Source organism: Topomyia yanbarensis, chromosome 3 (assembly GCF_030247195.1).
Source record: "Topomyia yanbarensis strain Yona2022 chromosome 3, ASM3024719v1, whole genome shotgun sequence".
Lineage (NCBI taxonomy): Eukaryota > Metazoa > Arthropoda > Insecta > Diptera > Culicidae > Topomyia > Topomyia yanbarensis.
The window spans coordinates 6,214,868-6,231,290 of record NC_080672.1 but is presented as its reverse complement, the minus strand read 5'-3'; the positions used below and the strand labels follow the sequence as shown (position 1 = coordinate 6,231,290).

Genomic DNA, 16,423 nt, shown 5'->3' with positions numbered 1-16,423 from the left:
AATTGCCTGCACTAAAGACACTAGAATAACAAAGAGACATCATGTGCCATTTTGATTATAATTTTTCTGTCAAAGCCTTTCCAAACGGAAATGACAACCGTCAAACATAGATATTAAATATTGTGATTTATTTAACAAAATTCTGAACCTTCACGGAGCGAAAGCTGAGCTGGTTATGGTAAGTTGACAAGGCGAGTAACTATTTGAATATTTACAATGTTGTATATATCTGGTAGCATTTTAGGGAATTCTATATTATTCGTCGTCTCTTTGGTTGCCTAGACTACCCTGCATCAAATCATTGAGCATGTATTACACATACACAAATGTCGCTAGTTCAGTTGTCGCTATTATCTGCATCATCCCAACCAAGCTCGTTGACTAATACAATGGAAACTAAACCTGCTTAGGTCATCGCATCGTAAGCCAAAACAACCAATGTTTACATTTCAATATGATACGGGAACTTATATTTACACACCTACGTGCAAGAGAACTCAACCTATCAATGCGGCGTTGATGACCTGGTATACTAGATACAGTATAGGGAGCTTTTGATTGTACACTGTAAACAAAATAATGCACATATTTAACAAAATAATTCATAATAATTGTTGTTATCTTATTGACAGCCTCGATGTTTCGAATATCTTCGGACCGTACTTATATCGTTATACAAGTTAGCCTGAGCAGAACGCAGGATGAGTACTCCTATAGTCGAGGTGTACCAATAGATGCAGTAGTGGCGCTCATTCGGTTTGGCTGATCGCAGGTCATTTCGTGTGGCAATTTCGTATTGTATATTTTATAGTACACTCATTATGTGTATGTATAAAAAGTGTTTTTATAGGTTCTCCTACAAGTCAAGGGACACAGGGGTGGGTCCAGAAATTTTTTTCGGGATGGCACCAAGTTTTTTATTACTTTGTCGGGTCAACTAGCTAAAGTCAATTATCCAATAAAGCGTGGCCTGTAATGTCAGCTAATTACAGATCAATGGAAAATCATCCGAGATAAAAGTTTACGAAACAAACATGGCTAGTGTGTGGAATACTGAAGTCTGAAATTTTGTTTTTTAAACGAAACTTGTACAATACGTAATACGTAAAAGCATAATTTACAATTTAATAAACATCAGTTTTGGTGGGCAAATTTGGTTTGAAATGATATTGAGTTTAAAAATAATATAAAATTGAAACCAATTTTTATTTTGAATATAGACGTTTTAACCTTAGGGTCATTCGCTTCTTTTCGAGTTAGAGAAATCTCTTTTGGAAAAATCTCTAACCCTCTGTGCGGGATTTAGAATCGAACCCAGGTGAGCTGCGTACAAGGCAATCGATTTACCAACTACGTTATGCCTATCCTCTCTGAAACTAATTGAAAATAACTTACAAATTGAAATTTTTTTGGGTGGTGGGTTTCTGGACTCCCAGGACGTTCCCCCTGGATCCACACTGATGTACAAATTTAAGAACGACATTCTTGGGTTTTGTCTGTGGATTGGCTACAAAAATAAAGTTAGTTTACAGAATGGATGAATTCTGTTAGCAGTCTTTCCCATTGATTTGCAAAGCATAGTAAATATGAACAACGCGATAAAAATTGTATACCCTGGTTTTTATAACAGATAAATACTTTTTCGATCACCTTATTTTTATATTATTATGGATAAATGCTTGCAAAAATCGATTTTTTGATCTCGTAGGCAGGCTCTTGCTTATGTAAATACCAGGATGTTATATTTTTCCCTGAGCCTTGAATGGTGAGAAATTTTGTGTGTATACTTTTCGGGGTGATTATTTTATATCGTTTTGTATGATATTTTCCAGATCATTGTACATACCTGTATTCGCTCTTCGCGTAGTTTTTCGCTCATTGAGGCAATATCTGAGAAATAAAAGAAAAGTTTTACAAAGTTGTTTAATAAAATATGTCGTCAACAACGTTATGAAGTTGGGCCGTGTAGGACCGAATCGATTAACGCGTATCCAGAAACGTCAGAAGAAATAAACAAACAAAATCAGCCAATGGAAACGTCTTGCACAATTATTTATCGGCAAAACCGCAAAAGTAGTAGAATGTGAAATGAAAACTAAAACACTCGTGGAGAAAACCAACCATGTTACTTATAAACTTGAAGAACATTTGCACTGCTCGTATCATAGCCTGGAAAGTTGACGGGACGCATGTGGTTCAAGGGGGGAGGCAATGCAACACCCAACTGCATATTATACATTCCATTTAAGATTTGGTTTGAGAAAATCGGTTCAGTCATCACCGCGGAACCGATGTGACTTTAATTGTAAAATATGCCCGGAAGGCGGGGCATTCCGGAATTGTCGATAGAGGACAATATATTCAAAGAATGTTTGATTGACTGTTGTTGCGGCATTTAATTAGCAAGGGACTGGAAGGTGGAGTATATTTTTCAATATTAAGAGCCATAGTACTCAAGGGAGAGCAAGGAGTTGAAGGAAGAAAGTTTAGAAAAGCGTGAAAGGGTCATATGAGCAAGCTTAGAGTTTACCGGCGACTTAACCCTTTGTCTGCTACCGCAGGAGTCAGGATCTTTTGGCATTAGAAATGCGAATCACCTGAGTCTACGGCATGTCGGGACTAGCGTAAAGTAACTTGTTACTTCATGCTGTCGGAACAGACAAAAAGTTAAGTTCCACACTAAGTATTTGCGACGATTAAAACTCATTGAATGAGCTAGTTTTTTGTTTTTTTTTGGTCCCTCACAAATTGCCTGCCTGAGTGTTTTATTTGATCGACTATTGTGACTGTATCAGCATCTGCGTCATATGGTCACATGTGTTGCTGATGCGCACGGTGTCGGCAGCTTTCACCCAAAGCTGCGACGAAGGATCCCCATCACGGTAAATCCTTTTTTACCATTTTTTTTTGTTAACGCCCTTTTGAGTCAATTTGTCAGCTGTTGTTACAGCATTTAATTAGCAAGGGACTAGAAGGTGAAGTATATTTCTCAATATTAAGAGCCATAGTAGTCAAGGGAGAGCAAGGAGTTGAAGGAAGAAAGTTTAGAAAAGCGTGAAAGGGTTATATGAGCAAGGTTAGAGTTTACCGGCGACTTAACCCTTTGTCTGCTACCACAGGAGTCACGATATTTTTCTAACTAAATGCCGTAACAACAGTCGTTCACAAAAAATGGTAAAAAAAAGTTTGATTGGCAATCAGTGTTCTAGAACTGCGAATCGAAGTAATTTGGTGACCATTTCGATAGATTTTCAGTCTCTGAGGTATTACGATTGTAACTGCTTATATGAACAATTCCTACACAACCTGTAACTCCAGAATCAAGTCAGAACCGAATGAAATTCAACAACAGTCAATAAAATTACTGTAACTTTCAATTGAAATCAATTGAAAAATCAGTCAAGAATTCGCTGGAAATAGGTGTGATATTAGCATAGGAACTTGGCGAGTTTCCCAAGGACATCCAGAACCGTCATAGCCGGCCAATGTGATCAAAGCTACTTTGATTAATCATTAGTAATCTAAACCTGCAAATCCAAGCAATGTTGGTCACATATTAATATGTATTACATCAATCGGACATCAGGGTACTGGTAACACCCTTATATGGGAGGTTGCTGTGTGACCGCTCTAAAGGAGGGGAGGGGGTTTCAACACCCAACTGCATATTATATCTTCCATTTGAAACTTGGTTAGAGAAAATAAGTTCAGTCATCACCGAAGAATTGATGTGACTTTAACTGGGGAATATGCCCGGAAACCGAGACTTCCGGAAATGTCGATAGACAATATATTCAAAGAATGTTTGATTGACTATCAGGGGTCTACACCTGCGACCTGATTTAATTTGGTGACCATTTCAATAGATGTTAAGCCTCTGAGGTATTACGATTTTAACGGTTCATTTAGGAAATTTCAGTGTGACCTTACTAACCAATCTTTAATTTGGAACCAAAAGTCAGAACCAAATGAAATTCAATAGCAGTTGATAGAATTACTGTATCTTTCATTTGAAATCAAGTTTGAAAAAGCCGATCAAGAATTTACTGGGAAATAGGTGTGATATTAGCTTAGGAATTTGGCGAGTTCCCCGGGTGCATCAAGAACCGCCATAGGGGGATATTGTGCTGAAAGCTGCTTTGGATGGTCGTTAGTGATCTAGACCAGCAAATTCAAGTAATGTTGGACTTATTTTAATATGTGTTACAACATTTGGACATCATGGTGGTACCAGTTTATATGGGAATTTGCTATGTGACCGCACTCTTCAACCCGTAAAAAAAAGCAAAATATGTTGCCAAAACTTTTCAGCAAAACTGGATTTGCTAAGAGTTTAGCTTTGCAATTTTTGTTTCGCTGATTTTCAGTAAAGCCCATTATTTTGACGAAAATCAGCAAATCTATAGAATTTGATTGCTGAAACAATTAGTAAAAGAATAGCAATTTTGAGTTCCAGCAAATCAAACTGACAGTTCAGCAAATTTTGACAGTTTTGAATTGCTGTAATTTCAGCGAAATCTTTTTTCCCGCAAAAAAATCTTAATGCTACGTCGCGCAACTTCTGACCCTACCCTCGTCACACTTCGTCACAAATTTTGTATACCCATTCCCCTACCCCCCAAAATGCTACGTCATTTATGCATGGCCCCTAATAATAAGGATAATACTTATATACTAGATTAAATTGCATATAAATTGAGGTAGAATACTCTATTTTATCATCTCCCTAAGGATTGTTTATAAATTCTATCTTTTCAATAATGAAAAATCGGTATTCAAATCGCTGAGATGTTGCCAGCATTCGAGTTATTTAACTAACACGTTTCACCATAATGTTATTCAAATTTTTCAGAGAAAATACTTGAATCTTTCGGAAGCCATGTACCAGGAATCAGAAATCAGTAACGACTGGCTAAAACGGCTCTCCGCGTTGATCGAAGATTTGTGCATTGCCGTGTGTTGTCTCTTCGTCATGTTCCTGGGGGAAGATTGGGGAAGTGGGTAGATTAGGGTTAAGGAAAAACACAGAGTACATGGACAATACAGAAATATTCGTCACTCCCAAAAAAATTAAAGACACTTCTCGATGAGCGGATATATCAACACCCCTCAAGGGGATATCGAGATAACAGAATGACAAAACCCCCGAAAAGATATTGTCATTCAAATTCGGCATAAACCGGTTTAGGTTTATAAACTTTCGCAGTGACTTGTGACAAACTTGTGTAATGAAGAAGAAATTATTGAATTTTTAACAGAACATCTGAAATATCGCCAATCAAAATAAGTGTTGTAATTTTTTTGCACATTCCTTACTGTTTTACTACAAAATCAATTTTTTTTATTTATCTAGTGCGTTATAAATAAGTACGTGAAAAAATTAGTTTTTAAACACACTTCTCTTTTATGACTTACCTGCAGTATTTTTAGGAGGAGCAGTATAATCTTCATCGAAGTCTAACTCGGAGCGTACAAGATTGGCTACATTTAGTTGACATTCCTGAAGTTAAAAGTTTTTAGTAAAAATAATACGATATAAAAAAATCAACAACTGACCTGTGCGTTTCTAAACTCCCATTTTGTAATAGATTTAGCTTTACACAATTGAAGTTTATCCCAACATTTGCATTTTCTATTAACTATTTCGCAACCGGAATCTACAGCAATTGTCTCGGAACAGTTTTGGTGATGATTCAAGTCTGATCCGCTGAATTTGGGCAAATCTGAAAGAATGAGGATCTGGTTAAATTTAAAGATAGCTAACCTTAAGAAGCTTAGTTTCAAACATTGCACCGGTGCACTGCCATCGAAAACGGTACAATTTTTTTGGATCCAGGTTTTCTTAAGAACTGCTTCATCCAAAATCTTAATTTTAAGCGATAACTTTGTAACATAGTATAATGAACGTCACACTCTTAGAAAAAATTAAAACTACATTTGACGTAAACAACGAAGCGACGTATTTTTCTGTCAGATGATAGGATTTTACATGTGCTGATATGTAAAATTGAATATTGTGACTCTTTTGATGTAAAACTCAGACTGAATGACAAAAGAAAAACCGAACAACTCACATTCTTACATGCAATTAAATGTAAATTTATGTGAATTGGGACGCTCCTTTTATGTGCATCTGGAAAGATGTAAAGTTACAAGTTTTTTTTGCTGTGCATGTTTTGTTATGATTTTGTTCATTTTATGCAAAGTTTGTATATTCCGTACTATGTTAGATCATTCTGTTTGGGTTCTATACTAAAAGTGAATGATCTGGCCAAACGCTAAACCCACAGAAACACTATCGTGTCATCCGAAAAAATGTTGGGTGCTTGAAATGGGATCCACCCATGAAATATTCCATAAAACAATCATAGCTTCCAAGGACGAAGACCATGGCATTGAACCTATTAAAACACTTTGTTTCAGTAAAAGTCACTTTTCCCGTATGAAATCCTTTGTAAACTTTAAACCCTGGGCCTGGGCGCAAAAATATAGTTTCACCGATTGAGTTAAGAACTTGCACAGTTATTCTAGGACCAAAATGGTTCTCAGAAGTTGCTCGGAGCAGGAATCTAATTTTTATCCCGCCCTAGTGTATATGTGTGTTCTCTATGTATGATATGTTTATGTAGATTAGCAGCATTTGGTCCCAGTCCCAGTCAGTTGAAGAAATGATCACGTTGAAAAAAATAAATGACGACATTTGATGAGATGTGTGCTTTTCACGTGAGATTTTCCAGGTAAACTGCGGTAAGCTCAATCTATCTATTTATTATCATACCCTTAGTTTTAGACTTTATTATTACCTAAACACATTCCTGGACCACCAAATGGAATTTTCGAAACGCAACTTAGATGTGGTTCACACGTGCCAGAAAAATCTCCAGGTCCTCCGCATGCCTCTCCTACAGTACGTGCACACACTTTACAACACCTAGAAAGAGATTTTTTCAAATTAGATCAGAAATAGAAAAAGTTAAGAAGTGAATTAGTTCTATTCTGTATATTGCCATTCCAATCCTATCTGTACCATGTTCTGAATCATTACGTCGAGAAAAACCAAAATACCGTTTATGAATATATTTCAATTAATAGGACTCATCATGAAATGCACTTTTTGTTACAATAAAATTCTTTTTCTTACGTTGATTTTCTTCAGTGGGACAATTATGCTTAGAAAGTTGATCTAAAACTATACTGCCCATAAAAGCATAAGAGTCTCATATTGAAAAATAGCAAACCGAGGAAAACACTGTTCAAGATTTACATTTTAATTGAGCCTAATGGATGGGACAAACATGTTTTGGTATTTTTCGATATCTTCTAAACAAACCTGATAATCTTATTTGTGCTTTGTGATTCAGTGATGGTACAGAATACAATCCAACAGATAACTCATTTTCGACAAAAATCCCTATGGGACTCTTATGCTTTGATAGGCAGTATAGTGCGTGAAAGAAATAAACCGTGCAATAGAATAAAAATTTAAAAAATACGATCAAAATCAAAGAGGAAAAGATTTTTGTGTGATACGTTGGACTGAAACAACTAACATGGATTATATATTGCCGTTATTACTACGCTTCTTATTTTTAAATGAATTAATTTACAAGCAACTCCTAAGAAAAAATTATACCATGCAAATCCGAATCAACCATTATTGTTCATAAATCAGACTGTAATTGAGGACTTAATACTTCGTTCGTCCTTGATCTATTATAGAATCTCCTAGTTGTCGTGGGATTGAATTAACCAATGCACAGTGGTCCGAATCCAGAATTTAGGATGACAAAAACATTTGTGACTAAACTACTGGTTCTAGAGATTTCATGTCTTCGGAACAAATAATCTGTGTCAATTGAGGCATCTTTTGAGATAGGTGCTATTAGGGTGGTCCTTATTGTTTGTACGATATGAAAATTATTTTCGAAATAAGAAGAGATAGAACAATGAAGTGTTCCGCAAAATTGTAGTACAACCTTTTTCAAGCAACTTTGCTGAGGACGTCATATTTGTAACTTCAATGGTTTTAATTTTACAGCTATTAAAATGTTGTGTGATAGGGTATCCCTAACAAAATCAGTTTTTTCGTTATAACTTTTTAAATAATTTTTTTCCGTCAATAGCGTCTTCACAAAACTTTTAGAGCTTATTGAGACGAATATTATTTATATAGACATATTTGAGATAGCTCATTTAGTTCAAAAGTTATGAGCATTTTTAGCAAAAAAACACAACCTTTTCAAATGTTGATATCTTAAAATGGAGCAAGTGAAATTGATTTCTTCTTTTTGCATTCGAAAGATCACAATTGGTAGTATGTTTTATAAAAAAAATCTCAGAGGTCATTTTTGTTTAACTCATTTTATTTTAGTTTGAATATTGAAAATATTACTACTATTTGTAGCATTAAAAGTGAAACGGTCAGTGTAACCTAGCAACTATTTAGAAAATAAGATCAGATAGATAAACAAAATCTCAAATAAAACTGCCCAAGTGAGGCAAAGGGCCCACTGAGTTGTTATTTCTAATGTAGTCGTGTACCAATTCATCTGAACAGCGGAGAACGTAGTGTGATGTTTGGCTAGCCATCCTAGTCACACATATTTTAATTTACAGTATCAACTTTGTTAGCTATTTTCGGAAAATTTATGAATAAGAGAAACTAAAGATGTTAAAATCGAGAAACAGATAGGTATTCTAAAGTTAATCATTCGTAAACTTAGAATGGAAAGCTAGAGCTTGGCAGGATCATATGGGCATGATCGAAAGGAAATGTTAAGAATTGGTGGTCGATGACGAAGTTTTGAGAAGGAAACACCAAAGTGGCATGTTGGAAGCCGTGTGGTGTCCGGCGGGCTGAAATCTTTTTGCACTATTTCAACCAAGAATAGAACCTCTGGGAACTGCTCCCATGTCGTAAGAGGCGACTAACAACATGCTAGGAGTTCCTAGGCCGAGGTTTTGCTCCGTACCGAAGACTTAATCTGGACGGACCTTAAGGTTTTCCATATTACCCTTTTTCCAGTCTGTATTTAGTGAATTACTGACATATACCTTTTCTGATTCGCCTTTCTTGATTGTGTACCAACGTTTTAAGTTTCTTCTGGCGGTTGTATATTAGCCGTAAATGACGAAATCTAATTCTACACTAAGTAACAGAATATATTAATATACCGGCACTTCCACGCCAAGGTTTAACTTCCAAAGCTTTGGTTTAAAAACCGTTTTTAAAAAATGGAAACTTTCATGTAGGAAATTTATTGAATTGGCCTAAGATGGAGCTGTTGAATTTCACAAAAAGCTTTTTATGTTGCAAGTGATCTGTAGTTGTGTTAAATTAGGTATTTTTCTATTATATTTGGAACCGTCTACCGACAAATCTACATTTACGAATACCTCCAAAAGTGACTTCTTGAGGTCTCATGAAGGCCTGACACTAGCTTTATGATACTTTTGCTTTTCTAAACAGTAATAAAAATCTCAACATTCAAGAACTTCACTTTGTCAGCAAATGTAGGGCCATCGGAAGCTAAAACTTCGTAAAATCGCACTCCTGGTCCTTTTTTCAGTGCAGTACTCTACGTCACTCGTTCAAATTTGCACCGCTCTTATGGTAGTCGGTATTTGCTAGTATTACTGTTCTCCCATCCATTCTGGTAGTCAAACGGTGGGATAGCAAAATTCTTACAAGTTTCCTATCTCATGCCTCCACGCGAGTCCAAGCGTTATTGCTAACAAGCTTCAGTGTTCGGTATTATCGCTCGTATACTTGTATTCCACAAACAATCCGATATGGAAAATAAGAAATACTTTCCTTGATTTATAACATCTCGCGCTATTTTTGCCAGTATAATATGCTGTCACTTGGTAGTTTTCAAGCCAATAAATATATCGTAGAGAAGAAGTAGCGAGTTCTGTCCAAATACTGTTGCAATAAATAGTGATCCGGCCCATTACGCAGATAAGATTAGCTTTTCCAGGCAATACTCCCACGATCGGCTGTGTGGAGTTCAAATTGTTTTTGTTTAGGGAACATAGTATACTCTCGGTAGCCGGCTGCCCAGAGTTTAAAAATAACCAAAAACTAAACAAGATCATCTCTTTTTCGAGTGATCGTGCACTCGAAGACTAACTAAACAACTACCTAATAAAATATGCTTTACAGGTCGCATCGTTTGCTTGGAGCGAATCCTAGACCTGATACCCTTCCAAACCACCAACTCCGCGACACCTATGGAAGAGTCTGATGAATCGTCGTCCTTCCGTTAAGTAGGTGGAGCATCAACACTTCCCGTCTACCTTATCCTTTATCCTTCCCCGTGAACGATGGAGATGGGGGCGGCCGGCAATGATGGCTATCATGCTGTTGAGGTTTTAATATGGGTCGGATTGGTATGAATTCCTACTTACCACTTCCTAAGCAACTCTTATTAGATAATCAGCAGTCAAACATGATGAAGTCAGTGTGCAATCCGCCAAAATCATCGTCACAACGCAACGTCGTCACAACGCAACGGAAACACCAAAGTGGCATGTTGGAAAGACGACAAATCGTTAAAGAAAAGATCGAGCCTTCGAATTAATGAGCCATTACCCAGTGGAGGCAATTCCAATGATGGCAACGCGACAAAAAAAGTTTTTGATGAATGGAGTTTGTGAGATCACGGGTTTGAATGCAGATTTATTGGAACGATTAGGTATCATTCTCGCCGTTATTAATAGCAAAGCAAAAAAAAACTCCCAAGTTTTTGCAGGCTATTTGGAAGCAACGAGAATGATTTACGATCACGAGTACGGTTGGTTCCTCTATCTCCAACCCTTCATAAACTTTTGGTACTTGGTTCGTCTATCGTCAAGCATGCTTTTCTTCCTGTTGGTAGCGTAAATAATATTTACTAAATATGTTCCATATTGATGTCCGAATCCTTTTCAAAAACGAAAATATCAAAAAACCAACACAATACTCTTGTTCAACATTATTTTTTACGTAAGAAACAACTCACTTGATGTTTTTTACGTTGATTAAATGTAATGTACTGAGGACGAAAGACAATTCGTTTCCGCAGAACAACACGGGAAAACATAAACGACGGCGTAACTAATACAGCTGCTTCACGGCAACAGCCGAAATGATAGTCGTCAACGATGCTCTCTACCGTGTATCTAATTCACGTAACACGAGCTACCTCTGCAATAACATTGCAAAGATACTGCCCAATACTTATTGTACACCCGTACCTGTTTGACCCCACTCTACTCTATGTATTTCTATGGTTTTCTCGAAACTTGCGCATAGACTTATTCCTCGTTTCTAAAGCCTATTCACTGAGGCATTAGAAACGAGGAATAAGTCTATCGGCAAGTTTCGAGAAAACCATTCAAGAAAATTTAGCAGCGTTGCCAATATTAAAGATGAATTAAAAAAATTGCTGCTTACTTCGAACCCTATGATCTTGTTGAAAAATAGGTCAAATAAAGTTCCAGATTTCTAGATCTTTCGGATGCTACCCGGATCTTGATTACTCGTGACAAATTAACAGCATACATGGGCCTTTCGCAGCACTTAAGCAGGGTGCTGGGAAGGTTTTCCGATTCCCAAATGGATTCTACCAAGGCTGTGACTAAAATAATAATTCAGCGGGCTCTTCGCCACATTATGACGTAGTGCTGGAAAGGTTTTCCACGGCTCAGGCGGAACGAAATACATCGGAAACTACTCAGCAGGCCCTTCGCCACACTCGAGATGTTTTATTTGAGATGTTGTTTATCTATCTGATCTTATTTTTAAAATAGTTGCTAGGTTACACTGACCGTTTCACTTTTAATGCTACGAATAGTAGTAATATTCTCAATATTCAAACTAAAATAAAATGAGTTAAACAAAAATGACCTCTGAGATTTTTTCATAAAATATACTATCAATTGTGATCTTTCGAATGCAAAAAGAAGAAATCAATTTCACTTGCTCCATTTTAAGATATCAACATTTGAAAAGGTTGTGTTTTTTTTTTGCTAAAAATGCTCATAACTTTTGAACTAAATGAGCTATCTCAAATATGTCTATATAAATAATATTCGTCTCAATAAGCTCTAAAAGTTTTGTGAAGAAGCAATTGACGGAAAAAAATTATTTAAAAAGTTATAACGAAAAAACTGATTTTGTTAGGGATACCCTATCACACAACATTTTAATAGCTGTAAAATTAAAACCATTAAAGTTACAAATATGACGTCCTCAGCAAAGTTGCTTGAAAAAGGCTGTACTACAATTTTGCGGAACACTTCATTGTTCTATCTCTTCTTATTTCGAAAATAATTTTCAGATCGTACAAACAATAAGGACCACCCTAATAGCACCTATCTCAAAAGATGCCTCAATTGACACAGATTATTTGTTCCGAAGACATGAAATCTCTAGAACCAGTAGTTTAGTCACAAATGTTTTTGTCATCCTAAATTCTGGATTCGGACCACTGTGCAATGGTTCCAATGGTAGGGAAATTGTGGGAAAAGCCGACACTGTGGGTAAAACCGACACCCCACAACTTTCTCTAGAAATCAAATTTTTATTCATTTCATAATGGCAGTTTATCATTAGTACGATTATGTAGAGCATTTAAAGACAAATTTGATTTACATTGGTACGTCGAATGTCATAAAAATAAACAAAACATACGACAGCAGCGTTCATACTCGTCTGGATGTAAGATTTTGTTTGTAGATTTTAAGGTTTTAATCGAAAAAAAAGCTTTTCAAATTATTATTATTGGCCTCTCCTATGATCAACTGGGTGCATTGAAGACGAGTTTGAGCTATTCAGTATTTTTTATTGTTTTTGGAAAAAAATGTTCGCTGTTGAGGTAAAACCGACACCCTTTGGTTGGGGTAAAACCGACACGTTGTTAAGATGGTTGTGTTTATTTAGTATTCATTACAAACGGCGGGGGATCTTTGTGACACTTCAATTACACTATTATCACACTATAGTAAAAACAGAGATACACAGAAATGCTTTTATTGTGTTTACTTCTTAAGTCACTTTTAAAAGAAAATTTTGAATTTTTATCAGATTCTATCAAAGCTTTTGCTATTTCTGCAAAAATCTCATCAAACCGAATTTCTAGTATTCTCTTGGTTTGTCCTAGATGAACTTTATCACAGTGAGACAATGATCTTTTGTATACCCCGGTAGATCGTTGATGATCAGAGTCCCGAAAAAACAAAAGTTTCATCCATGTAGCTTTACTGCGAAGTGTGTGTATCACTCATAAGTGAATGAATCCTATTATCAGAATGAAGGACGATATCAACTCTTCTCTTACGGTATAAAATGGCACAGAAGGTTACAGTGCTGTGCAGAAACAATACTTGGCAATATCCATACCCAGAAATAACCCTACAGCACAGGAGCGGATCCAGAAAAAAATATTTCGATTTTGAAATGTTCAAAGTACAATACGTAATATGTAATACACTTTTTTTTTAATAAAAATCAGTTTTGGTTGTCGAATCTGGTTTGGAATGATTTGGAATTTAGAACGAATTTGAAATAGAACAATTTAAAAATTGCCAAGGAGATAAAAATTTGGGGGGGGGCGGTCCGGACCCCCAGGACTCTCCCCCTCGATCCGCCACTGCTATAGCATAAATACTCTTGTTTATAACACTACGTTTTCGAACTCTATTCCTTCTACTACATGATGAAGCTACAAAAACACATACAGTTAAGACCCGTTTTTATCAGCCCCTTGGCGAATTTTAGGCTGATAAAAAAGGAACATTGAAAAAATCGGGACATATATTTTTCTGTCTTTTTAATAAAACAAAGTTCTTAAAATATTCTTCTTTGGTCCTTAGATATAGCCTCGCAACCCTTTCTGATTATTTGCTTTAAGGGGTCTGACAGTGAAAAATTAAAAAAAAATATTTTTGCATTTTTCGGATGTCTAAGATAAGAAATATATGCCCAAGAAAGATTTAGTCGAATTCAACTTGGTTCGTCTGCTAGAGACCATCAAACTACCAACTATCAATTTTCATATGCAGCTGATAAAATCGGGGGTAGATAAAATCGGGTGCTGATAAAATGGGGTCTCCACTGTATTTATATCACACATACTTATGTGCACATACATACACTTTATTACAGACGCACATATTACATTTTTAATAAAAAAGTGAAGAGAAAAGAAATTACAGAGGGTGTCGATCTTACCCCTATGGGGTGTAGGTTTTACCCGCAGTGTCTGAAAAAAGTTCATTTGTTTCCCAAGTTTTGCAATCAATAATTTTTATTGAAATTAAATTTTTGAAGCACTGAAAAAATTAGGCCTTATTAGGAATATTATGTAGAAGAATTCTGCGCAGAAACTATAATTTTATTGATTTTGTGGTAATCCAGAAAAATCGTTAAGCTTAAGGGTCGGTTTTAAACATAATTCCCCTAGTTATTTTTAATTTTGCTTAGTTGGTATTTTATCGAACAGAGTTTTTGTTGAAAATAATAATTTAGTGTTGTTGTTTTGATGCTGTCGGCCTCAGCCTAGACACGAACGTTTCAGCAGGGGCAAAAATCCTGAAGAGCATAACTGGGTTAAAGCTTAAACGCAAGTCTCAGCTTGTAACGTTGGTTTCTGTATGGGCACAATCGCATATAACGTTACACTGTCGTTTCAGCCAATACACCAACTACTAAAATTCAACTCAACAACATTGATTTCAATATTGATCTGAACTAGTTTATGGTTAAATACAACATAGCATATTTCAAAATGATGACTGATTTCGATTGACATTTCGTTTCACCGGCCGACGGATGAACGTATGGATTTAAATTGTTGAAATGATCCGGAGGTCAGTAATGCACACGTGAATTGAATATTGAATAATTTGTTTGTTTGTTTATTTTTATTAACACCTAAACGCTCGGGTTGAGATTTTAGCAGATTTTTTTTTTCAAAAATTCATAACTCTTGACAGAGTTGACTAATTTTGATGATTTATATGTCAAAAGAACCGGATATTCCTCTAGTTTATACTACTGGAACATCGTCCGCCATGGTCCAAAAATACCGGAGTTATTCCGGATTGCGTTGGGGTAAGTCGGATTTGCCATTTTGGGTTTTTTATTAATAACATGGAAATTTTCTATGGGACAATGCTTAAACTGTTTTAAAATTTGTAGGATTTACTAAAATACATCATACTAGAGTAATTTGATGTTTGGCCAATCTTCCCCGAGGGGCCTGGAACCGGTTACAAGAGGCCAATAATGAATGCTCTTTGGATCCATTGAAAAAATGACTCCAAGAATGACAAAGTCAGTGTAAGCGGCAAAAACCTGTGTGTGAGAACCAAATCGAACCATTTTCAGACTACGAGGACACTTGACCGGTTCACCGGTGAATCCGGATTTGGGTCCCAGACGGTCACTTTTATCAAATTGCAAACCATTCAATGATACGTCGCATTATCCAAAAACATCTACTGAGCTTTACAATTTAGTTGAAGGCATTGCAAACAAGTATTTAGACCATTTGGCCACGATGGCCAGTTCCGGTGATTCCGGAATGTGGTCCCAGAGGGTCACTTTTATCAAATCGCAAACCTGCATCATGCGACGTATCAAAAAACATCTACTGAGCTTCATAAGATGGTTGAAAGCATTGGAAACAAGTTTCGTGGTCAATTGGCCAGTTCCGGTGATTCCGGAATATGGTCCCAGAGGGTCAATTTTATCAAATCGTAAACCTTCATCATGCGACGTATCAAAAAACATCTACTGAGCTTCACAAGATGGTTGAAAGCATTGAAAACAAGTTTCGTGGACAATTGGCCGCGTTGGCCAGTTCCGGTGATTCCGGAATATGGTCCCAGAGGGTCAATTTTATCAAATCGTAAACCTGCATCATGCGACGTATCAAATAACATCTACTTAGCTTCACAAGATGGTTGAAAGCATTGAAAACAAGTTTCGTGGTCAATTGGCCGCGTTGGCCAGTTCCGGTGATTCCGGAATATGGTCCCAGAGGGTCAATTTTATCAAATCGTAAACCTTCATCATGCGATGTATCAAAAAACATCTACTGAGCTTCACAAGATGGTTGAAAGCAATGAAAACAAGTTTCGAGGCCAATAGGCCACGTTGGTCAGTTCCGGTGATTTCGGAATGTGGTCCCAGAGGGTCACTTTTATCAAATCGTAAACCTGCATCATGCGACGTATCAAAAAACATCTACTGAGCTTCACAAGATGGTTGAAAGCATTGAAAACAAGTTTCGTGGTCAATTGGCCGCGTTGGCCAGTTCCTGTGATTCCGGAATATGGTCCCAGAGGGTCAATTTAATCAAATCGTAAACCTTCATCATGCGACGTATCAAAAAACATCTACTGAGCTTCACAAGATGGTTGAAAGCATTGAAAA

General features: G+C 36.5%; 1 protein-coding gene across 4 annotated transcripts in view; it reads right to left on the bottom strand.

The window, feature by feature from the left end:
* The window catches only part of LOC131693852 (cysteine-rich motor neuron 1 protein-like), a 38,903-nt gene that overhangs the window by 10,099 nt on the left and 12,381 nt on the right, over nucleotides 1-16,423 (bottom strand). For 3 of the 4 annotated variants that reach the window (XM_058982058.1, XM_058982060.1, XM_058982059.1), the window contains exons 3-6: nucleotides 6,804-6,931; nucleotides 5,557-5,723; nucleotides 5,416-5,500; nucleotides 1,847-1,890 (exon numbers count right to left, since the gene is read on the bottom strand). In XM_058982058.1, the coding sequence (XP_058838041.1) occupies nucleotides 1,847-1,890; nucleotides 5,416-5,500; nucleotides 5,557-5,723; nucleotides 6,804-6,931 (424 nt within the window). Of the gene's footprint in view, nucleotides 1-1,846; nucleotides 1,891-5,415; nucleotides 5,501-5,556; nucleotides 5,724-6,803; nucleotides 6,932-16,423 lie in introns of those variants that run through there. The other variant, XM_058982055.1, reaches the window with a different exon arrangement.